The sequence below is a fragment of the Lepisosteus oculatus genome, chromosome 28 (genome assembly GCF_040954835.1).
Source record: "Lepisosteus oculatus isolate fLepOcu1 chromosome 28, fLepOcu1.hap2, whole genome shotgun sequence".
Taxonomy (NCBI): Eukaryota; Metazoa; Chordata; class Actinopteri; order Semionotiformes; family Lepisosteidae; genus Lepisosteus; species Lepisosteus oculatus.
Genome location: NC_090723.1, coordinates 6,623,006 through 6,648,707, shown reverse-complemented (window position 1 = coordinate 6,648,707; position 25,702 = coordinate 6,623,006). Strand labels below are relative to the sequence as shown.

General features: G+C 46.8%; 1 protein-coding gene across 9 annotated transcripts in view; it reads right to left on the bottom strand.

The window, feature by feature from the left end:
* The window catches only part of myo1d (myosin 1D), a 92,343-nt gene that overhangs the window by 33,868 nt on the left and 32,773 nt on the right, over positions 1-25,702 (bottom strand). For all 9 annotated transcript variants that reach the window (XM_069185821.1, XM_069185822.1, XM_015362132.2 and 6 more), the window contains 14 exons: positions 17,885-18,093; positions 16,297-16,390; positions 14,521-14,686; positions 14,121-14,174; positions 13,568-13,663; positions 11,987-12,103; positions 11,425-11,628; positions 10,133-10,278; positions 9,798-9,912; positions 8,882-9,052; positions 3,615-3,685; positions 2,326-2,400; positions 1,541-1,673; positions 440-606 (listed from right to left, as the gene is read on the bottom strand). In XM_069185821.1, the coding sequence (XP_069041922.1) occupies positions 440-606; positions 1,541-1,673; positions 2,326-2,400; positions 3,615-3,685; positions 8,882-9,052; positions 9,798-9,912; positions 10,133-10,278; positions 11,425-11,628; positions 11,987-12,103; positions 13,568-13,663; positions 14,121-14,174; positions 14,521-14,686; positions 16,297-16,390; positions 17,885-18,093 (1,818 nt within the window). The remainder of the gene's footprint in view (positions 1-439; positions 607-1,540; positions 1,674-2,325; positions 2,401-3,614; positions 3,686-8,881; positions 9,053-9,797; positions 9,913-10,132; positions 10,279-11,424; positions 11,629-11,986; positions 12,104-13,567; positions 13,664-14,120; positions 14,175-14,520; positions 14,687-16,296; positions 16,391-17,884; positions 18,094-25,702) is intronic.

Here is a 25,702-nt window from a genome sequence, read left to right as displayed (position 1 = left end):
ACAGTTTTCAACGGTGAATTTAATCTTGCTCAGAACATTGTCTTATGTATAGATGATACACAGGTTTAGGACTTTCATCTTATCTACAGTACATGTCACTAGATCTTGCCTCCGTGTTGATGTGAATGTATTGTTTCAAGCACTGTCAGGCAGACTTAGATTGGAAATGATCCCTTGGTACCACAAAAAATACAAATACAATTCACAGACTGTATGGCAAAGCTGAATAAGAATACAGAGCTTGATTTTCCCCCTTCTATATACTGTAAGCATCTACATCAGGCCCTGCACCATGCACAATACCAGGCTACTAGACACCACTGTGCTTGTCTGCTCTCTTGTGATTTTGTTTCGATGCCGTTTCGTGTGTCACATGACAGGGCTCAGCAACATCCTAACGAAAAGGTAGGCATCTCCCTACTCTCCCAGGATACCGTACCTCTGGAGGAAGCGTGGGTAGGTCTGTCTGTAGGCGAACCCGGCCCGCCTCACCCTCACGTTCTCCAGCAGGCCCAGATACTCCACCTGGTGCCGGCAGCGCTCGTCCTCGAACAGCAGGGGGGATTTCAAGTCGTTGGGCTTGATGCAGCGCACGTAGTAGGGCTCCTTCACCGGAAACAACAGCAGGACAGCCCCGGTCAACACCACGCCGCTGGGGAGTGCTTTTCAGCAGTGACGACCGCGAAAGGACCCTGCCTCTCCGACTGTAACCCGAGAACTGCACGAACCTATTAAGAACTCTCAAGTTAGACTGGACCAAAGCAATCGGAGCTTCCTTTCCACCAAACGTGGGGAATTCTGAAACAGAGAGGGTATATTTTTTGTCACTTCATAATCGCCCAGTGTTTTTCGTCATACCGGCCCAATTTGGAATCACGATTAGTGTTTTTCGCCTCGCATAGAGGAAGGGCCAGGTGGATTCCTCTGAACCGCCCCCACCACTTCAAGACACTTCTAACACATCACAGGCCCCCATGGGGGATGAGTCCCAGCTGGAGGAGATGCATATTGCTCACAGGCAGCACCGTATGCCTGCATGAATCTAGGAGGCCGTGGGGGTCACTGAGACACCGAGAGCTGAGAAAGCCCTGGCCAAATAACCCTACCGGACCCTTAACAGCAATGAGCCAACTGCGCCCCTCTGCTTGGGGAACCCCAGTAACAGTCGGCTAGTATTATAACCCAGACTCAGACCTGGGATCACAAAGCCCAGCCTTTACCGGCTGAGCCACACTGCAAGCCCCCCTTAACGGAAGACTCTATAGAAAATTATAGTTAAATTAAAATACTCTCCGAGGTTCTCTAGTGCTGATGCCTTAATGACAAGCACTGAAAATACCTCGGAGCTAGTTAAGAGAATCAAAGTACTCTATTCTTGGATCTTCATGACTAAGAGTCTCAGAAAAAAAAAACATTTGTGATAACACAGTACTCCGGCTGTACGACAGAAATACAGCAGTGCTGAAGTTGGATGGACGCCGGAGGAGGAAGGTGTGTCTGCTTGCTTCTCAGTGATTGGAGAACAAAGGCGGAGTCCCACCTTGGAAGCCAGATTATCCACCAATGAGATCATCGAGTTCTTGAAGAGGGTGGCGGCTGTCAGAGGACGCTTCGTCACCTCCGTGATGCTGAGCTTCCCCTCCGGCCACATGGACTTCAGCACCGGGTTAGAGCTAAGAGAGAGAGAGACGGACAGAGTGGCCGGGAAGGTGAGGAGGAGTGAAAGGGTGGGAGAGAGCAAGAGAAATGCACAGAGAGAATGGAAGGGCAAGGAAGAGAGAGCGAGACAGGTGAAAGGGCAGACAGAGAACGGAAAAGAAAACGGAGACAGAACAGAAAAAGAAGAGTTCTAAAATTATGCATACTATTTCTTTCTACTACATTTTTTTTTCTATTATGTTTTTCTTTCAACGATTATGGTACTGCTTCACCTCAGGAGAGGACACTGGAAACAGGACTGGGTTTCTTGTAATTGTGGATGCATTTGATTGAAGACCTCTCCACTATCCTTGCTCTCCAGTACAGGGGATCTGCTGTGCTTTCTCCACTTGTGTTGAACCTTGATTATTTTTTTTACAGCACTACACACCTGCTGATGTCACAGCACTAAAATAACAAATTTCTTTCTGCACGCCACATTAGCTCTTTTCCAAGTCAAGAGAATCATTTCCAGGAAACATGGTACGAGGTAAGCTTGGCTGGAACAACAACAAAAAAAACAGCCTGTCATTTTCCCCAGTGCAGCAGCGGTAATTGCAAAGGGTTAAGTGTGGGGAAAAAAGGCTTCAAACCAGGAAGAAGTTTTCAGAACCCTCTTTTTTGTACCTGTTGTACAGCAGCCGCTTGAAGTCCTGGAACAGTGTGTCCTTGTTCTTGTCAATGAAACCCACCACTGAGTACCTGCGCAGACAAAGAATTTCAGGCCTTCAGCGTCTTATCACAGCCAAAAATTGTGTAAAAGACACAAAAAGAAAACAACAGTTGTATAGATTAGCTGAGATACGTTATCAAAACTTAAAGCAAAAGGGGCCTCAGAACAGGACTTTCTAAAGCTAAGCCGTGCGAGAAAGGTGTTCACAATCAATAAAAAAATTCTTAAGACTTAAGAATGAAATGTATGAGACGGTCAGCTTTCAAAATCTGTTCTTGTCCCCTCTAAAGGAACCAGTTTTTTAAAACTCACAGGTAAGTCATGGTGACATAACAAGCTCAGATATTGTCTCTAGCTGGGAGCTTATTAAAGAAAATTGGTCCCTTTACCTTCACTGTTAAAACCACTTGTCCCTCCACTTTCAGAAAATAATGATATTCCATCTGAAGACACACCTTGATCATTACCAGTAAACTACAAATGCAAATAGAGTACTGCAGAGACAAAGAATATTTCCCCATTCTCATTCAAAATAACAAAGCTAGATCATTTGTAATTAGACATTATTCAACAAAACACCACGAGGGCACACCGCTGTGCTCTGAAAGAACCGAGGCTGACTAAAGGCACCTTCACTTGTCAATGAAAACTTTTCACCAGCACAAGAGAACAGCTGATGGTGGACAGCTCTCAGCAGCACACTATTCCACTACAGCAGCGAGAAAACTGTGAGCCGCGTAGAATAGGCATCTCCTGCACGTACATACAGGGCCATGTGGAGCCTGTCCCATGGAGAATGACAGTACTCAGCCGGAGCCACACAAGCAGTGCCTGCCTGAATCTATATCACTGGAGCACACTGTGGAGGTCCCTCCGGAGTGATCTGCTGCTGTTCCTGGAAACGTGGTCCCCAAGCTCCCGTCCGTACAAGCAGCAGATCTCAGCGCTCCACAGTTCAGTTTTCTTGACGCAGCACCTCACGGAATGGGCCAGCTAACCTTACAAGCACTCAGCACACGCACGCATGACAGCCAACGTTATGGCTGCGAGTGGGAACTGACTGAGATGAGATGCTACAGGGAGACGAGGGGTTTTGGTCGTGCTGGCTGAAGAAGACAGCGTGGGGTGAGCCGGGTGGCGACACGCAGGAAGCTGGGATCTCAAGACTGTCAAATGAACAAAAACAAGAACACCCCCTGGAAAGGTGGAAGGAGCCAGGGAGCCCCCAGAGGCATCGACTTACACCACGTTGCCTGCATAGTGCCTGATGCGGAAATCCCTGTCAAACTCCAGGCTCTTATCCGTGGGCGAGAGCTAGGAGAGAAGCAGAGGAAGAGCACAGCGTTAATGACCTGCGTTTCAATGCTGGCCATGACAGGAGGAGACCCAACTGGTACGATCGCTCCCAACGGCTCCAGCATAGCAAGACTGAACTATGGTATTCACCTAGGGACCAGGGACACCCCTGGGTGATCAGAGACTGTCCAGGGGGACCCAGAACACTCAGGTAAAGCTCCTAAGCTCTTGTAGTTGCAGTGTCCAAACTGACACACACACACGAGACAGCATGAATCCCCTCTGATGTGGATGACTTGACCTGCAGCTCTACTTTCAACATTTCCTAAACAGCTCTATTTGAAGGGGCCTTGTGTGACCCTTACTGAGGGGGACATCATAAAGCCAAAAAGGTTTTCATAAAAAAAGGCCCCTGAACCATTGTATTGCAAAAAAAAAAAAGAAGTAACAGGAAGATCTAAAGTACAGCAAGGCATCCATCGTGCTTGTTCATAGAGAGTGCTGGAAGTGAAGAGATTAATATTGCTGTTTGCAGAAAAAAAACACTGGTGACTGGAGAGCGATGGGAATGTATAAACAGGGAGCTTAAGAACTGCAGACACCTTTTTCCACCTCCTCTCATATTACAGAGCATAGTAGCCACCTGCAGAGCTGTATTGAGGTATGGAGTGTAATGCTCTGTGACCAGCCAGTGTGCAGGAAGACAAGCTGCTGTGTGTATATAAAGAGCACAGTGTGAATGCAGGAGAGCGGCCGTATTTGTCGGAATACCGGCTGCCCACAGGAGGACCTTCTCCAGATTGAAGAGAGTGAGTGCTGTTTCTTCCCCATTATATCAGCGAGGTGCCATTCATAAAACCTAACACTGCCTTGAAAAGGAAAAGCCTGCACATGAGGCGGCAGCCGCGCACACACACACAGAACAAGAGCACAAGGAGTCCAAGGTCAGGGGGCGAAGCAATATCCCTAGACAAAAAAACACACCACCACCCAAAACCATTCATAATTATGAGACATTTTGCTTGTTGCACCTGCTTACAGCTAATCACCAAAGATACAAAAAATACAAAGACACAGATGCTTGTGAGCTACTGAAACCAGTATTTCTAAACACAAGCACTTAACCAAACAAAAGCATACAGTAGGTGTACCTTGCAAAATTAAATCCAAAAACACATGGATTGTTTTACGGTAACCTAATCTTGCAGTTATTAAGGCCACACAAAGCTTCATTGAGCAGCTTGAGGACCAACATCTTTTTAAAACCATAAGAAAGAAAATCTGAGCTTCGCTCTTGTCCCCATCTACTGCTGCTCCTGCCGGCCTGTGATATCTTCTGATTTACCGTGGCACCGAGCACCCTGAAGCTTGGCTCACGACAGCACACACCGAGCAGCCTTAATCGGTGGTGGCATTGCACACAACAGTGGCACCACGCTGACATTTCCCTGCTTGTCTGTTCTGCCCATCAGGGCTTCAGAGGCTTGGGATACGAGACTTGGCACGTCGCGCCAAAGCAGGGCTCGTCCAAGAAGGGCCAGCTGGGTCCTTGTCCTTGCTGGCGTCAGGGAGGGGGGCATTCGGGGTCAGTTTGTCACTTTTTGACACACACCGATGCAACTACTGCCAGAAAATCGCTGCTGCTGGTTCATTTCTTTTTGGTCTCTGCTTTTTAAAGTTTTCTACAAAGCTGCGAGTGAAACAGTACACACCCATGTCTGCTCCCCCAGTGACCGATATCGAAAGCAACACCGGAAAAGTATCCAATAATTACATCTGTATTTTTATAACATGCATAGTGATAAAAAAATATCAACAAATGTCCCATCACACAGACACGCATCCCTATACTGCAGACACACACGGTTGCACACAGACACGCGTCTCAACACTGCAGACACACTCACATGTACGGTGCGCAGACAAAGACCGTAAAAATCTCACAAACATTTCCCACTCAGAAGCTTCCAGCACGTAATACATACCGACAAGCCTCAGCGATCAGGACAAGAGGCTGCTGGCAGTGTCTCTGCATGGGACAACTAATCAAACTGATTGACACACCACTATACTTATTAATATCCAGCCTGGCTGTCAGCTGCTCATACTAATTACATATATATACCTAAATCAGTAAGCGCACCTGCGTGTAGGATATCAAAGTAAATTGTTCATTATGTAAATTAAGAATGGAGGACATTACCATCTGTATTATGCACGCATGACAATGACATCCTGAATTTAATTTCCGAAAATGATTTGCTGGAATGGCCTCGTCTTATTAAAGGCATAATCTGAGCCAGTCTTTTGAGAAGGAAGGGGGGGGGGGGGGGGAAACAAATGGGACAAAAATAAAGAGAACCAAGGAAACTGCCTGTTCAGATTCAGTGCCAGAACCCAGGAGACGACAGGGCCTTGGAAAATTTCAGTCTTTTGAAAAATGTCAGCTCGTATGGTACTGTCACCGGAGTGGTTTATTGCATGCGACAGCGCAGCTCTCGGTGAACTTTTAGCTCCACGAGCGAGCCAGTGCTGCAGAGCTGGGGGTCAGCCGATAGTTTGAGACACAATCCCACAGGCCTGCAGACTCTCTCCGTGTCGCCCCCCCCCCCCCCTCCTCTCCCAGGCTCCCTTGTGCTCCCGCCGTGCCAGCAGGGAGCAGCTCCGAGCATCCACAAAGCTGGCAGAAGCACCCATCGGTGCGGGGCCAAAGGGGGAAGCCAGGGATCAGGAGAGTCAAGTGAAGGGTTTCATGCTGCAGTGCCACATGCCAAAACGGCTCTCAAAAGATGCCAGCCAGAGGACGTGGGGGGAGAAAGCTCCAGCTTGCTCTGCTCTTCATTTCACGGATCGGAGAGCAATGTCTCAGCCAAGACTCTTCAGGAAAGGTCCTGTGTGTGGCACTTCAATAAAATTCCCCTTCGTACACTTGCGTGCCCCTTTGACTTATGAATATTACTTCCTTTTCAAATTTGCGCTGTGCAATTCAATAGCATGTCTCAGTTCTCAGAGCACCTGAAAAATATTTTTCGCACAATTTTAAGGCAATAATCCAATAATTACAATAAAATGATCATGCACAGTATAGAAGCGGCATTTATTAACCAAAACTCTAATAGTCAGGAAACGGAGTAAAAGCCAACGCAAAACAAAATTATCCATATTTTTCAGTCTCTCTGGATGCAACAGACAACTTTCCGTTGGATCAGGCACTCGGACGTTGTTTGAGAAATGGGATTTACATAGAAAGATGGATGTTTCGGCATGTTGTGGAAAACACAGCTGAGTCCTATGGGACAGGAGCTCCCCCCCTCGTTTTAAAAAAAAAAAACGGACACGACTGCGCTTAGTAGTGAAATTCTGTGTCAGCAAATAATGAAAGCCTTCCAGTGTGCACGCAGAGCATCTGGAGAGATCAAAGGCTGTTGAGGAAGCTGCTTCAGCAGTTGAGCTGCAGCTTCGCAAGATTACAGCAGCGTGTGAATTGTGGAGAATGGCAATAAGTTTGATCTTTTGATCAAAATTCCCCTAAAAGCATCCTGGCGACAGATCTCAGTAGGACCGGGATTGAGGCAGTGGCAGCAAATAAGTCACCAGACAATACTTACAGTTTTTTTGTCAGTTTGTCAGAGGGGGCACTGTTCCCTGGCTCATGTGAAATGTGCACGGTCATTAATGCAGTTGCATTTACTGTACTTTTTGGACATATTCTGGCATTACAATTATAATTACGTGTGCAAAACATTTAAAAAAAACATGCAGTAGAATAAAGATTGAGCTTAAGCCTTATGTTGGATGAAAAAAAAACTAATTAAACAATTAATTAGAAATGAAGGTGTATAGCAGGTTTTCAAGGTCTATTTAGAGGAGAAGCAGGCAGAAGTAACTAAAGTGGCCCAGTTAAGATGGTAACCAGCTATTTTATCGTGTGAAGAGCTGAACTGGAATAAACCTGACACCCCAGCCTTCCAGGGCTGGATTGCACTAGTGACATACAAATCCACAAATGCATACTATACAACTAAATTAAAAACCTGTTTTGGAAGAGTTAACTACTCCGCCACCTTGTACTGCACTTCATATGTGTGTGCATGCACAGAACATAATGCTAACTTTTATTATTTTATTAGGAAAAAAGGGAAAACCAAGTGCCAGGACTTCTGAAATGATTCGATGGCAAGACAGCAGGTTCACATGGCAGAATTACAGATGAAGGCTGTATTCCTCTACGTGGGACTATTAGTAAAATGCATTAGGAGGCATTCAAGAAATCAGGAATTGGAGGGAACGCATCACTTACAGTATCAGACACAGTTGCTCTTTACACACTAGAACAGCAACACTAATGGAGCGTCAGCCTCTCGTTAATCTGTCGCTGAATTCAGCTCAGGCTAAAGGAAGCAGCCAATGTCAGCAAACAGCATCCCACCAGACAGCACGAGCAGGAGCTGCAGCTGGAACCTGGTACTGTCGCCCCTTCCCTCACCTCATACTGTGCCCTAGGGCTTTTCTTCTGCAATATTACTTTTGCAAGAAAGGAAGCACGGTCGGCACGTGCAGAATTCACGGTCACGAGCCGGCCGGATGCGGGACATCCCGACTGGAAGAGGAAGCCGGGCCTGTGGCGGCGGCGGCGGCCTGCCCGGAGCCGATCCAGCGCCGCAGCCTCGCCAGGGGTGGTGACGTCAGCGGCAGCCAATCAGACGGCTCGGCTCCGGCTCACTCAAACCTGCTCGTTTCGTGGACACAGGCCTCCACCTTGTGGCCGCGGGCAGTACTGGTGCTGCAGCAAAATGGGGCGCTTGCAGTACATCTCTCACCCCGTTGTTTTCAACTTAGAAGGCAAACCAACCACATATTACTGATGCCTCTATATCATCCTCAGTACCAGGGTTACAGACCACATGTGAGAAGGCCTAAACTCAAGGAAATGGATAAGACTCCAGGTGAATCGCCACTCTATCCATCTGATGTTTTCTAAGCAGCAGGCTTACATAAATACCAAGCACTAGTTATTTCAAACCACCGATACCGGATGTACATAAAGACAGCCGAGGCAACATACTGCGTTTATTGACTACGGATGGAAAAACATGAAATGAATCCCACACTGGAAGCGGGACCACTCCCCTAAACTTCTAGTTCCCTTCGGGGAAGAGCCGGCAGCGGAAAGCCGTGAGGCCTGAGGAAGGGGGTCCGGGGCGGCGGGCTCACCTTGCGGCTGGTGTAGTGAGCGTGCTTAGCCAGCTTGTTGTTGAGCGCCTGCAGGAACATCTCGTCCGTCACCTTGCCCACGTTCATGCAGGCCTCGTCCAGCACGGAGAAGATGCCCTTGTGCTGCTGCTCCACCAGGTCCACGATGATCTGGTTGTTGAAGTAATCGATCTTCGGGGTGGGAAGGATAGAGGCCAATATTAGTAACTGCAGCCAGGCAAATCCAGGAAAAAACTAGTCTACTTCTTGATCGGACCCCATGCATTTATAACAAGACCAAACCTATAACCTACAGTCTACAAGACCAATCTACACATCTTTTTACTCAATTATAATAACCCTTTCACTGCTCAGATAGCCTTTCCTTCTGCTGTAACTATTCCTCCCCAGTCAGACTAGGATCCCCCGACTGCAGCAGCATCCCCTGACTTGAGCAGCTCACTGCAGATGCATGATGCAAAAGTGTCCACCCCCGATTTCCACCTGGCCACGCAGGGTATGCATGCTCAAATCCAAGGCGTGGATACCAGAACTTGACTCAGATTGCTCTTGCAACCTGACATCAACACGAGGTTTGGCTGTGGAGCCTTCTTCAAGGAACCACAGGTGTCCAGAAGGCTCCACAGCTGAAACCTCAGCTTATCTTTTCCTTACCTTTGAGCATGCAATGAACCTTTACCTGTACCATTGCAAATTACACATGCTGACGCAGCTCCCTACTTGAACGTCTGGCACCAGCATGTACATGTAAGCATAAGTGTAATTATAATCTATGTAGGCCAGTGCACATGTAATTGTAACATCATCTCAATACAGGAGGCTTTGTAAGAACAGGGCCCGGCACACAGGGTGCAGATGGGATCTGGAATGGACCAGGACAGGGGGAGGCGAGTGGTGTGCAGTCATGGGTTCTCACATGTTTCCAGGGGATGCCCTCTCGTTGGTATTCCTCCTGCTCCTGCTTCAACACCAGCTGGATGAAGAGCTGCTGCAGCTTCTCGTTACAGTAATTAATGCAGAACTGCTCGAAGCTGCAAGGGAAGAGGGAGACAGAGACCGACAGGACAGTGACACTCCAGCCCCTTATTTTCTGACCAGACCTTTGTCTTCATGGGCACCAAAGTTCCTGTTAAGACCCCCTTTACTAGTCGCCAAAGGCGACCGAGCCTGAATCATCAAGATAAGAAAGGGCTAAATTTCTGGAATGTGACAATTAAAGAGCGTGTTTTCACCCACACCCACTTCCCTAACCTGTTGTTCTGGAAAATCTCGAATCCATAAATGTCCAGCACTCCGATGACCGTATTCTTGCCGTGAACTTTGGCATCGTAATTCTTCACCTCAATGATATCGTTGATCCTTCCCACAATCCAACAGAAGAGGCGCTCGTAAATGGCCTACAAGACAGAAAAGCAAAACAGAAGGTTTACAAGGTTCCCATTTTCTCAACAACAACCATAACACCCTCCACTCTATGAATTCCAGGTGACATGGAATTTTTTCACATTTTTTTTCTGCCCTGCAAATTAATAAAATCACTTCCCAATTATCTTACTGCAAATCTTTGTGCTTGTTTGTGTGCAGGAGAGAAAAAGACATTCATGCAGCCGCCAAAATATTTTTTAAATAAAATCAATTTGCATACTAATATGAAGTAGGGGCCTTAAACATAAGTCACGGGAACCCAGAGAGTCTTCCAGGATGATTTCCCACTGGGTCAGTCAGCGAAATGCTTAGCCTAATTATTTTTTCAGTCACATAAAGGATTTGTCTTAAGGTCTTTTACACCCAATTACTCAAATAATGCACTTCACTTAAGGTGGAGTTACACAGAGAACAGTTCTTCAGAGCCTGGAAGAAGTATTACATTTATGCAATTAATTAGCCCATTCCGCAGCAGAGTACGACTGAAACAAAAGCCAGCAGACAGCAGCACGGCGGGAGCCGAATTCAAGACGCCTGGTGTAATGCACAGTTGGCAGGTAAGTTGCCATTTGCACCGTCTCGAACAGCACGTGTTCACCAGAACGAGCTTCTTCCTCCTCGTTGGCTTCCTGGTCAGGACTGTACAGACACTGGAGTCCTGTATCCCACAATGCTTCAGCACGTCGCTGAATAACCAAAGCTCACACCTCCCTACTAAAAGGGTGACCTGATCTGAGAATTTAATTAAAACTGAAGCAGATTCAATTGTAACTTTCCACAAAAGTGTGTGAATAGCCTTATCTGACGGACTTGATCTCAGACTAGGTACAAGACAAATATGCTTCTCGAGTATTTTAGAGGGTAAGTTTCACATCAACTAGAGGTATTTAAGTATTTGCGAACTGCAGGCTCTTGTATACAAGCCATTGCAAAGTACTGGAAATTTCACTCAGACTAGCACTCCTTGATCAGACACGTGAAGACAGATGATCAATGCTTTTAATTGAAGTAACAAGGAAAGTTTTTAAGTGCACTTTTCACAAACCAAAGCTCTGCTGCCTAATTACTGTCAACCCTGGCCACTTTCTGAATCCAAGCCCAGTGGGCACAGCTGGTACCTTGGCCAGGGCATCTCGGCCGTAGCTGGCCTCCTGCGCGGTGTGCTGCTTGTCGATGACGTCTCGGCCCGTGGACACCGTGCGGTACAGCAGGGCCTTCTCCACGTTCTCCTGCTTGGTGGACAGCAGGTCCCCCAGCACCGACACCAGCTTGCTGTTTTCGATCAGCGTCACGTCCCCATCGCTGCCAAATTTCAAGTTGCCCTGTGAAAGACATAATTCCTGTAAGCCACGGATGGAAACAGATAAAGAAATGGGTTGGTCTTAAAAAGAATTTAAAACTAAAGCTGCATAGGCGCTAGGAGAGATTAAACCAGAACCTTTCATCTAAAAAGTGCCCTTCAGGAGATTAAAGCCTGTACACATCCTTTAGGACAAAAGGGCATTCTCATCTGCAGGACAGAGCACAAACAACTATGAAGGACCTGCAGATGCTCAAGGAGAAGGTCCAGCAAGTTGACGCACATTCAGCAAGGGGCAAAGCCAGGAACTGAACTGGGAAACCCCCCACAGACAGACAGAGTTGAAGAGACAGAGTCAGACAGGGGGGCTCAGTGCTGACCAGGTGTAGGATGGTGGCCAGAATCTTGTAGACTGTCTGGATCTCCTCTTGGGTGAAGCCAATCACCTTCATGGCCTCCGCCACAGCCTTGAAGTCAGCGCTGTCATTGATAGACGACTGTGGGGAGAGGCAGGACAGCAGGATGAGAAGGAGGCCCGCCTGCTGTAGCTAGAGACTGAATGGGCATGTAGACCTCAACGCAACCTACAAATAAGTGGAAGAAGATGACCGAGTGCAAAGTACAAGGCAATCAGCTTTATGAAACATAGGAACTGCAGGGCAGATATTAAAGCACGTGTCAAAGAAATTTGAATAAACAGTGTTTGTTTTTATTAGACAAGCAACCCTGCTCTGCAAGCACTAAAAATACCGTGCACCACCACTCAAGAACATGGCTGCTGTCTGAGCAATTTGCTAAAGCAATCCTATATGATGCTTTAAATAGATGTGTTTTGTTGCACACCAATAGGCACTATAAAAGAGCAGTCCCTGAAAAGACAATAAAGCCAATCATTCCTGTAAGCATAGCCAAGCGCAGCTCTATGTGGTATAACCCTGGAACTATGGACTGCTCCCAGATAGCAGGTTGTTTGGCCTTTATCTTTGCCTGCTCATTAGAATTGCTTTGGATTTACACCTTCGCAGCTGTAAAGCTGAGCTGTGCTGCATTAATGCCACCCATCAAGGGCCGTAAACGAGCCCCAATAAAGCTGATCAAGAGCTACAGATCTCATGATCAGGCTATAAACAAATACTTCACTGGCTGTTGCTAAACATCACTTATCACCAGTGCCTTTGCTCTGCAGACATTGCAATAACAATAAACAGCAAGCAGGAAATATTTTGATTTACTATAGTTAATCAGTCGTTGGCTGAGCAGCTGGGACTTCTAGCTGAATCTAGCAAACGGCATTAATGCTTTATATCTTTATATAAACCGCTGCAGTCGGCCTCTCCGGAGTGACTCAAGCAGTAAAGGTGTTCTCTTAGTAGTGAATTAAGAGCCCGGTGACTTGGACAGCACATATCCTCAGTGTGGGTCAAGTCATGTCACAGATGCCTATGGCCTGCAGAGGTGTCAATCATCATGGTGTCAGTCACAGCCATCCTGTGAGGCACTGCATACGAATGGCGCGGCACCAGGGTGTGTCGGAGGAGTATGACTGTGTGTCTTGTTCTCTCCCAAGAAGCTTCAATGCCTGGTCCTAAACAACTGGCAAAAATGGAAGTAGCTGTGCATTCGCAACTAATGAATTACTGAAACAGCCCCTTTTCTAGTAGGGACAGTGAAGCAGACCCATTGTCATCTTATCGTTTACCAGACGAGTCACCTTGAAGACTCACATGGACCCAGAGAGCCATGTATATAGCCAGGCATTTATTACAGAAACATGAGTAAAGCACCTTGTTTAGAGCTATTATAACAACATCCTGCCGGGAGTTCAACCAAAAATCTTCTGGTCCAGAGTACTTACCACTAATCAGCACTGCTGTGTATTATTAACTCATGCGATTTCATTAACTAAGACAAGACAGCCTGACACTTCAGCCCAGATAAATTCTTTGCCCAGGTGTCAGTACCTTGACCTGTCCGCCAACTTTGATGTAGATGTAGGCGCTGGGGTCCTTCTGGATGTGCAGCGATCGCAGGAGCTGCTCCGGACCCCCCTTCACCAGCTGGGCAAGACACATGAGCAGAGTTCAGAGGCCAGAGTTCAGAGTTCAGAATAATCACAGCTTGACTGTGTCACAAGAACAACTCAGTGCTGCTGCTGGCTTTTAAAAGTCCCCAATTCATGGGAATTGAGGCATGAGCTCTAGGAAAACATGAAGATTTCCAACAACAGGCTTCGTAGCAGATTTAAAACACCGGAACACTTCGCAACACATACAATCAGGACTGTGATAATTAATTGGAATGAAATCCACAAGCAGGTGCGGTGTAGGGCAGAATTCATTTTTAAAACTATTTAAACACAACCGCACATTAAAACACGAGCATCTGTCTGCTCACAAAACAGCAATGCTAAGACATTTGTGGATCATAAAGACAATTGCGTTTATAAGGATAATCGTCTGGTCTGAGTGTACCTTGTGCCTGCAAACCGCAGGCCAGGAGAGCAGCGACACTGACCTGGTAGAAAGAGTGGAAGCTTCTTTCTCCGGACTGCTGGAAGATGACTCGAGACTAAGGAAGAACCCCAACAGGGTCAGCGTCCACGGGCAGAGACATTTAAACAGTAAAACAGTTCAAAACTGGATAACTGTGGGTGACTGGAAATGTGCAGTCACTTAAACAAGATAATTACTGTGTCAACTCAAAACTCATCATGCTGCATAATAACAACAATAATAGCTGGAAAATCAAGAGTTTTAAGAATCTTGCCTTCTTCCAGTAACCCAGGATTATCCATTAGAAACCGAGTCATTAATACTCCTGAACTTCTTGAAGAGAAGCTCGTGCTGCTGATTGCACTGCTGAAAAGGGGCACTGCTCTTGCATGCAGCTGGCTCTCAGGGGGCCCCTCCTGTACCTTTTCCAGCAGGTAGTTGTTGATGTGGCCCCCGATGGGGTCGCCCTTGAAGTCGAAGTTGATGTCCATGTACTTCCCGAAGCGGCTGGAGTTGTCGTTGCGGTTAGTCTTGGCGTTCCCAAACGCTTCCAGGACACAGTTGGATTTCAGCAACATGTTCTTCACCCTGTCAGTATTACAGCACCTTTACACGCAGTACTTCTCAATCTAAGACTCCCGCAACTGCAAGACATTACTCATTCAACTAGTCCGAATGGGCTTAATGGGAGAAGTGAAAAGTGATCTAATGGGCAACACTCAGATATTCTGGGTATGTTGCTTAATTCCAAACTATGATATCACATAAACGCGAGTGTTTCCATTAAAAGCAATTTTGCATTGTTCGACTTGAAGCAATAACTAGTCAGACACTGATGTGAAAAACTCCTTTCTTCTCTCTCACCAGGTGGGTTAGTTTTCAAACCTTGGGGTTTTGATTAATGAATTTAATGTCGCAACTTTTCTCCGGTATGAAGCTTTAATTGCTTCAGTTGACTTCAGTGTTTGCCCTGCCTTGAGGCATGTGAATCTCCACAGTCAAGATTCAGAAGCTCATCAAGGGGAGGCTCTAAACACAAGGACCGATTCCCTTCTCCACCATCTGCAAAATTCTCCGCTCACATGAGACAGTCACTTTTAACTTGCAGATCTGACCCATTCAAGAACAAAATGTTCAGCACATCCTAGTGCCCAGGGTGTCTGCTATGTAATAGGTGCATCTATATACTGTAGATCGCTGGTAATTTAACAATAGGAAAAAAAGGTGGATTTTGTGATATCACAAACCACCTGCCCAAAAGTCTTCCCAATCATCTGTCCATAACAGTATGGCATCACCTCCGCACGTGGGAGTGTGCAGGGTGCAGAGAACTGTAAGGCAACAGTACTGCATGCTAAAGTAAGACAACAGGAGATTCCTGCTTTTTTCAGGGAAGCGTTCGACTCTGAGCCCTCATGATCACTTGTCAATGAGCTGTTTTGTGGTTCTAATATTTTTCATGTTAATTTTCAGCTCTTTTCACATTTTCTGTGGCAGTATACGTGTAGGTGCTGTTGAGGGAAGATTGCCACAAATCAGGACTTTTTAAATAAAAGTTCGAGAGTATGTGCAGATCTCTCTGTAGGCTGAGAAATGGACTACAGTAAGACTACCTTAATCATTTCTAGAATTTATAAGGCCAAGCCTGGAATGTAGGAGAGCACAAGATGGTACCATAGGAGATGTGCCCTTAGTTGTTTTAATGAAAAAATGAAAAATGACTGTTGGACAAAACTGTACCCCTTTCAAGAATTTTTGATGTACTGGAAATATTTACCTTTCATGTCTGCTCATAAACTGTGCTTGTTGATTTTTAAATGTGCAAAATGCTATAGTAACTACAGTATATAGTGAAGAAGAAGATGAAGCATAAAATAAAAAGAGCTCCTTCACAGAATGATTAACTTTGAAACTAGTCATAAATGTACCAGTATCAATACTATTGCACTAAACAAGGAAAATATTCTCATGAACTCTGCTGATAACTGCACACAGTGGGATAGTGGTATAATGAAGCAATCATAGAATAGAAATAGATTTTGAACTATGTACCTTCAGGGTGATAAGGAATTAAGAATTTCCTATTTCTAACTCCCATCGTGTAGAAATTCTCATTTACACTGATGCTTTGGAGACCCATTTATACAGCTGGGATTTTTACTGGATCAAGACTCCAGACTGTGTGAAGGCCCTCTCACCTCTCGACCTCTGCCCTCTGACTGGGGTTGGTGATGGCCGCGATGTACTGCATGATGTATTTACTGGCCTCTGTCTTCCCCGCGCCACTCTCCCCTGCACAACAGAGAAACACACACGTAATCACAGCGCACTAGCCGGTGGAACATGGTTTACTGCACCTGTCTGTGTTTGGCAACAAGCTATCTTTATGCACCACAAGGACGAACAAATAAAGTGTGCAACCAGTATCAAAATATTATCATGATTGATAAAATGCAAGGCAAGGTATACTGGAATGTGGGACAGTCCATGTACATAGGATACTTCTGTAAGAGTCACTTAATTCTGTATCATGCAATTTCAACAGGCTAATTTTATACACCCTACTTAGAAACATGTTTTATGGATGGAAGTCAGTCTGTAGCATTCAAAAAGGAAATGTATGAGGAAAAGATTAAAAATGCCATTAGTGTCTAGAACTGTGCAACCTCCACCTATCCCTTAAGAGCAGGAAACATGAGTGGGAAAAGTCACAGAAATCTGTATCTCATCCTAGAAACACAGGGCCCAGGTTGGGACAATTTAGAGAGAGTAATATATCTAGGCAGTGGGGATCAGACAAAAACATGTAAATTACACATAGAAAGCATCACAGCTCAGAATGAATGCCAAGTGAATAAAAAATGATGTCAACTTGTTTTTTAGGGAACCAAAAAATTGTAAAATACATGCTGCCATATGGAGTTCTCAGTATTTGCCATCAGGTATGCTGATGCCCATTCAACCACTAAGGCTGTATAAAACTGGCAAAAGAACAGAACATTAAGTCACAGATGACTCACATTTGTACTCAATGTCTTAGAATTATCTGGGACGCATCTCACAAACCACGACAATGTGCCTGAAGTTCATTATTACACGTACGTCAGCACTAGAGGGAGCCACGCTAACAGCTCGGGAGAAGGCGATGCACTCTGTTTGACCTCAGGTTGTAAGACACTGCCAAAGCCTGTGAGGTTTGAAAGCTCTGGCCGTGGGGCATCGTGGGTTATCAGATGTGCTTCGCCAATGCCTTGTCAGCAGTTTTCAAACTGAGGAAAAACTGAAAATATGTAGTGAGGCTGGCAAGAAGTGGGCCGGCATTTACACAAAATCCCAATCAAGTCTCATATTTAAAAAAAAGATTTTCATAACACCGGCTAGACTACTTTTTACTCTGAATTCATAAAGGGTCTTATAACTGCTGCTGACGTTCGTTTCGTGAGTGTCCGTGGCTGGAGAAGACTCCTGGACGTGATCCGAGTTTGATGGGCTGCCCTTGAGGGGTGTGAAGCAGGTTCTCAGAACACCCCCCCCCACCCCATAAATTTAAACAACCAACAGTTGCTGCACTGGCAGAGAAGGGCATCTGGGCAAGGAACTGTGGGAACTCTATCTGAAGTACTGTATACCCATAAAGAGCGACATGATTCCTTGAGTCGGGGTTAATCTTTCGCCAGACCGTCTTTATAAATTCTGATTGACATACAGCCTGGTGGCTAGCGTACGTGTCAACGCTGCAGAGCCAAGGCCAGGGTGCTCCTGGGTAACTCTCCTGTCCTCCCCCACCTGAGATGACGATGCAGGTGTCCTTGTTCCTCCTCTTCATGGCTTTGTAGGCGGCGTCAGCGATGGCGAAGAGGTGCGGGGGCCGTTCGTACAGCTCTCGGCCCTTGTACTGCTCGATGGTGTCGCGCCCGTAGATGTTCATGGGGCGGTACGGGTTCACCGACACCACCACCTCCCCGATGTAGGTGTAGATCCGCCCTTTCTCGAACCTGCGGCCAGGAGGGAGACAAGAGCTGTTGTGGTGAGGTCAGACGTACACCTACACCTGCTCCTTCTCGCAGCAGTTTTCTCTGTAGAGACTTCAGCCTCACATTGCTCACATGAAATAACGCACACAGGCCTGCAGATCTGAAATGCTGGGCTTTGCAAAGCAAACACAACAAGCAGGGCGAAATGTGTTGACAGTTGTCTTAACTTCCACAGAGGTTTATGGATCTGAAAGCTCATTGCAATGCACACATTTGACCAAAGCTTAAAAATAAAAGCCTCAGGGATATAATCAATTATCGGAATATAATTTCTTCCAGCATAGAACATTTAAAATATTTTTTTTTCCTGTTTTGGGTTTGCCATTACTTGCACGGGTCTTTTCTCATCCTGTGCAGGTGAGGTTTTACCATGTTCCAGGTCATGTTACCATGTTCTTTGCATGAGGGCAAAGCCAGACAAGTGTTCCCATTCTGAACCCCCCTGCCACAGGCTGTCCCATGCCCATCTGTGGCTGCTGTAGGTACCGGGAGCCCAGCAGACCACCACCAGGCCCCTGGGGTTCACCAGCGTGGCCATGAAGGACAAACTGGGGAACGACCAAGCCTGCGCAGAGCCTGACCTCCTGGCGCGCACACACACACTGCTGACAGATACCGCTCTCTCTCCAGCCCACCCCTAGAGGAACAGAGGGTGGACATCTCTTTCCGAGAGCTACAGGAGCTCTCCCTCTCTCGCCTAAAAATAAAAAAGCCAATAAATGAATAAAAGCAACTTCAGTGCTCCTGCTTGCTTCCTTCCTCGCCTCTGGGCGGACCTGGCTGCTCGGAGAATAAAGCGCCCATTCTTTGCTCCTTCCCCAGCAGGCCAACAACAGCAGGGCCTGTTTTCGTAAGGCGCAGGCCAGAGGAAGAGTGTCCTCGTTGTTCGGCCAGGCTGGGGGCTCCGTGGGCACGCTTACCGCTAGCTTCTCAGCTTACGGACAGATCACTCGCTGTTCAGAAAGGCCTGGAAACCGTTCAGTCCAGAGGGGAGAAAAAAAAGTGCATTTCTTCATCAATCACTTCATCAGCTTCAGTAAGTAAGCAAGATGTTTAATGTTGCAAGTCTCTATTGAAGGTTTTCCTCAACAGAAAAGCTTGAGAACCACATGTTCAAGGATCTGCCTAAATGTTAGAAATGATACAGCATATACTGTATGGGGGGGCAGCACAGTGCAGTGGGTAAACCTCTGGACTCATAACTGGTAGGTTGTGGGTTCGAGTCTCTGCTGTTCTACCTTGAGTAAAGTTCCTCACCCCAGTGGCTCCAGCTGTATAAGTAGGGACCTACACTGCTGGCAGGACACCTCTGAGATGGACTGGTGTCCCATCCAGAGGGGTGGTCAGGTGCTCTCTAATTGTTTCACACCTAGCAATCAAGTGTTTAGCCTACTGAGCTATCGTGTGCTGCTTGAATGACATATACACATACTGTATCAACTGAAGATTATAAACTGTGAAGAACACTTGAATGCCTCACCACTTGGAGAATATCTGCCATGTTAATGGCTGAGTTAGCCAGTGTTTAGACTTGACTCCTACAATGAGCTGCATCCTCTGCAGGTCTCTGCACACAGAAGGCTACTGTTTATCCTAACCCACAGCTCATTCCTATTGTAAACCCATAAAACACCGGTTCTTTCACTGCACAGGTCTGCCTAAGAAAATAGGAAACATTGTAGTCAGGGGGGAAAAAAGTTTTCAAAACACTTTGACTCATTTAAAGGTTAAAGGTGAGGCTCGGAAAACGTGAGAATCACACCTCTGTGAGCATAGTACGGTTGAATTCACAAACGCTCCTCGGAAAATCATGTTTTTTTTTCTCCATCTCATATGTACTAATATTGCTTAGGAAAAAAATACAACACTCAGGAAAACAGCCAACTGGTGCCATTCATACAATGGTTACGTGATGGGATTCCTCAGGGATGCCCATTTGAAGTCATCAGCACTTTTCTGAAGGGCATAAACAAGCAGTGTCCTACACCAGTTGCAGACTCCAGCTGGCAGGTGGTGTCAGTGCCTTCTAAGCATTTCATCACCTGTGGCTGTGGGGAAAACAGGGGCTGTGTTGCAACACGTCCAACACAAGCAGGAAGGGCACTAATTGCCAGCTGGGGAAATCATCTGCTTTAACAGAGCCACTCCGGCAATCAGAAACTAATTAGCCCGACAGGCAGCTTGCAGCAGACTGGGCCCTGCTGTAACAACACCGCCGTTCTGCACCAACGCTGCACAGACAGACAAAGGAACCATACGACCTGATTAATACATCATTCCAGCTGCTGTCAGAAGAGCTAAAGACATCTCAGTGCACTCAGGAGGCACAGGATAATAAATTCAAGACTCCTTCCATTACACACGCTCCCCGGACTCTACCAGAAAGGAGTGACCAGGTTTAAATGGTCAGCTGTCACCTCAAAGTGCAACAGAAACCAAGTGAACATTGTGACTAACCTGTGCCACTGGCTTATATTGACCTACTGGCTTTGTATCTCATCATCTAACAGATGTGCTGTATGAGCCGGTAATAAATAAGAAACAACTTTCACTGACTGGAGGTGAGGCTTGAACTTGGGACTTCATAAAACATGGCCTGTGATAACACCACGATAAGAAGATTGAAAACTAGATAATCGACAGTATTCTGAGATATACCGTCTGCATCTTCCAGGGACTCAAGCATTACGAACATGCAATGATCTAAAATTGCCCAGTAATGTTGGCAACATCAATAAGAGAGAGAGAGCGCTATCAGGGAAAACAGATTACAGAATCTACAGAGGTGATAGGATTGATGCAATGAAATGGAATTCGAGAAATCAGAATCCACATCAAGGGACAATCTAAAGGCAGCCCTAAAGCAATGATCCCATGTCACATTTAAAAAAATAAACAACTAAATGAAATCTGCATGAAACAGACTGGCCTGCTTTCTCATTATCTGAAAGCAGTCACTTCAAGGACATCGCCATTTTCTATTCTTATTTGCTAACTGACCTGTTTAGCGCAGGGAGATTTAGCTTTTTCTAAGGTGTCAAAAACATGAGGATGCAGTGACACGGTGTGGGCAGACCAAGCAACCATCTTAAGCTCCCAGGCTCGGTAGAAAACGTCAAAGCGAAACGCATCAAACTGCAAACTGCACACACACTGCAGCAAGATCCAGCAAACAGTCAGCACTGACTCCAAAGATGTGTGAACCCCCCAAATAAACAAACCAATACAAGAAGCACTTAAGTTCTTTTACTTTTGTTAGAATGTTTTTAGACATTTATTGATTCGCAATGATGACAGGGGGACAAGGACTTCAATGTACCTTTTTCCCCCCATCCTGTTGGAAATGTAAAAACCATTTCAAAACCAACAAATTAAAAAGGTCATGAGACCTTTAGTTTGCTTTACTCGAACAGCTATGAGTACCAGGCCTTATCCTGCTGGGCCACGTGTATGAGATTCTGATTGGTAGATGACAGTCACCTAAGAAGCAAAGTGTAAAATACAGCCCACAGTACACTCTTTCTGGAGCTCACCTGGGTCATTCTCCCTGCAAGCACACAGTGGGCAAAGGGCCCAGTCCACAGCTCAGGAATTTGCCGTGCCCACAGGAAAACCTGGGCTGTAAGGAATGTCTCTCTGTCTACAGTACATATAACTGGAGGCAGCATGGGGACACAGTGATTAGCATCGCTGCCTTACAGCACTGGGGCCCCTGGGGTACTATCCGCGTGGAGGCTGTACGATTTTCCCACATTGCTGTGGGTTTCCCCTGGGTTCTCCCAGGGGACTGAAGGACAGAGCCCAACCCGCTCGGAAGGTTCTGTAAACGCACTGGGAGGAGGTCCAGCAATCTTGATCTTAGCAAAAGGGCTGCAAAGCGTTCAGTCCACAGACATACTAGCAGGCTTAATGACTTCTGAGAAAACGTGAGGGCGTGCCCTGCGATGGACTGGCGCCCCCTCCAGGCTATACCCCCGCCTTGCATCTACCATTTCCTGTTATAGGATCCAGCTCCCCCCCCCCCATGACGGATAAATCCGCTGGCAAATGGCTGGATACAGAACTGAAAGGTTCGTAAACTCAGTTACTCGTTCAGCCCGATGTCAAACGCTCATGTCTGATGTGCTCACACGATCACAATGGCTGTTTTGTGGCCTGGCGGGACCGGCGCTCCCTGGTACAGCCCATCAATCGCTGTCTGTGCGGCCAGGACGGCGGGACGGGAGCCCAGACCGGGGGCCACGCGCCTGTGAGCACCGAGGCTGGGGCCCGAGGGACTGTGCCCCTGCGGTATTTCCCCCACGAGTGCTTTCAGGGAAAACAAAGACAAAATCAACCTGCCATGCAGAACTGAAAAAAACATATTTCAATCTCCCCGGCTTAGTCCTGTTACTTCTCATCGTAAGAGATCTACTGCAAGGGGACAGATCACAGCTATAAACCGTGCATGTTTTCTGCTTAGGGCAGACAGAAGCTCTGGTTTTTGTCTCTTTGCTGGCCTTACGCTATTCAACAGTAAGAGCACATTTCCATCATAAGAATATAAGAGTATACAAAGACAAGAGGAGACCGCTTGGCTTGTCTGACCTATTAGGTACTTATCTGGATGAAATACTTGAATCAATAAGCTGCTGTTTCACAAAGAAAGCCGGGGTATCAGCTTCCACACCGTGGCTGGGTAGCTCGTTCCATACTCCCACAACCATTTGTGTAAAGAGGTGGTCGGGGCTTTAAATACACTTCCACCTCTTTCTGCTCCCGTTCTCGAGTTTTTGTTCTGCGGTTTACCCTGAAGAAGTAGTCCAGGGCGTTGTCAACGGGGGTGATGCAGTCTTCTCTCTCCAAGGCTAACAAGGTGCAGGGCATGCAGCCTGTCATTGTAAGAAAGATGTGAAGATGTACTGAGCTGTCAAAGGCACCTACAGCCCAGAGGAAACTCCTTAGACCACTTGGGTATCAGGTCCTCTCACATACAGTAAATCAGATCAAGGACAGCATACATTTTTCAAACCTGGAATAAATAAAATATACACTGCGTGGATAGTGGGCTTATATAAATATAACCTCGTGTCGGACTTTCCTTCTCAGTTTTACCTGCTCCCCCTCTGAATCTGCAGGCTAACCCTTCTTCTCCATTCTGTTCATTCTTAAGCTTCTCTTTCTGTGTGGCTGCTCGGTCTTTATAAAAACGTTTTTAATTGGGGGGGGGAAAAAAAATTCAGGTCTTCCTTCTAAAGAGAAAGTACAGTGACCAGCAACTTCGGGCCCGGATCATGTTTTTCTGCCATATTCATCAAGGCAGGTCAGGCAGACAGAAGAAGCTGACTCAGCTTTTCAGACTGCAAGCCCAGATTAAGGCCTTTTCAGGTCATTTCTCAGAGCTGAGGCTTTTTTTAACTAACCGATAAGCTGCGGGAGAGGACTTTAAATTGGCCATAAACTGCATTTTCATCTTGATAAACCTCACAGATATAGCCTTATTAAGGCAGGGGGCTGCGTTTGGAAAAGCCAATTAGCATGCATCAGTAACTCCCAAGTTTTAGATGAAGGTCAAAGAGAAACCGGGCTCTGCAGTACTGCATCCCAAATCCCCTTAAAAAAAAAAAGGGGAAGATGAAAGCTGGTTTTGTTTACAGTGGCTTGTGCAGGTCTCAGCCAGGACGGAGATGTGTATGTGTGTGTGTGGGGAGGGGGGGGGTTGTTGAAGGAATGCCATCCCAAGGTGTCCCCCCCTTATTTCCCAGCAGTCTGTGAGCCAAGTCCAGCTGGAAGGAGATGAAGGGTGTTGCCCACTCCCTGCGTGTACTTCCTGTTCTGCTAGACTCACTTCCTCCCACAGCTGGTCTCACTTAGCGTCTGCAGGGAGCAGCAGGCTGGCCCGCCTCACCCCGAGCCCTAGGAGCCGTCTCGCTCTCCCTCTCTTTCTCAGGGAGGAATGCTTTCCTTCTCTCGCTCTCGGGGGATTTAAGGGAAGAAAAAACAAGGCACCGGCTGATCTCCACCCTCCCCAGCTGTCTTCTACAAACAGAGTTCAGGCTGTCTGACTCCCGGAACTGGGATTATCTTCCAGGACGAAACATTTTGATCAACATAGGCATAGAATGGTTCTGTTCCCCCTCGTTTGACCTCATCGATGATGCCTTTTCCGTTCTGGACGTTGGAGATCCCCACCCCAGACCCCCTTCCCCCCCGGATTGTCCCATGTAACATTACCAGGGACAGTCAAGCCTAACTCTAAAGGTTCCAGAACAGGTTTTGCCACAGTGTGGGAGGATCTCTCAGGGCTATGAAATCCTGTGAAGAAATCCCCTTACTTGGGTGGAGCAGGAACAAATAGCTTCGTGACCTCGCAAATCCTGTAAAATGGCATTCTTGACAGAAACAAGAATACATGAAAGTTAGAGATACTACACTTCATTTTAGCCAAAAGGCTGATATGTACACCGGTAGAGGGAGAGTGTGTTTTAGATAATTATTGCATCACCACTGAAACAAGAGGTAGTGCCCTGAAATGGACAGCCCTCCCTTCCAGGGTGGTGTTCCACCTTCAGCCCTTACAGGATATCCTGTACATTTACTGCCATCGTCCACACCAGGAACAAGCAGCATTTCCCTGATGGATAAATGAAATGAAGGTCAACCCTTCATACTTTCCGCCTAGGAAAGAGCTCAATGAGGTTACCTTTACCTATAATTTGCACTCACCCATTAAAACCAGAAACCACAGGAATACAGCGGCTTCGTTAGGTCAGAGCTGCAGAGAAGCACTGTGGCTTTCCTAATGCACTCTCTGTCCCTTCACATTTTTTCATAAAGGCAGGATCAGAAAACAAAACTGTGCATTTGCACACCATTGAGGAAATACAAGTATTTCTGTAAGCTCTGGCACGGAATACGCTGGCCGAGCTGCGCTGCACTGCTTTTACTACCTACCTCAGCCCCAGCTACTAGTTTTCAACTCGCATCTGTAAATCGCATTAAGGACAAATTCTTCAACAGCTGCTCAGCGCTAATCATCAGCACCCAACCCACGACACAGTGCCATCTGAAGGCTCACTAGTACCAGCCCACAGAGCAATGCCACCGGTAGCAGTGTGTGGGACAGTGCCACACCCAACAAAAATCCACCGGTACCTGTTCCCACTACAGTGCTACACCCACCCAAAGGTCCACCAGTAGCAGCGTGTGGGACAGTGCCACACCCAAAGAAAGGTCCAGCACAGTGCCACGCCCACCCAAAAGGCCACACCCAACAAAAGGTCCACCGGTACCCGTGTCCACTACAGTGCCACACCCAAAGACAGGTCCACCGGTACCTGTGTCCACTACAGTGCCACACCCAAAGACAGGTCCACTGGCACCTGTGTCCACTACAGTGCCACACCCACCCAAAGGTCCAGCAGTAGCAGTGTGTGGGACAGTGCCACACCCACCCAAAGGTCCAGCACAGTGCCACGCCCACCCAAAAGGCTCACTGATACCAAGTCCAGAGCAGAACAAAGCCACATCCTTTTGAAAGCTCGCTGGTTCTGCGCTCTGTGCTACATGCTTGCCAAAGGCATGTCAACAG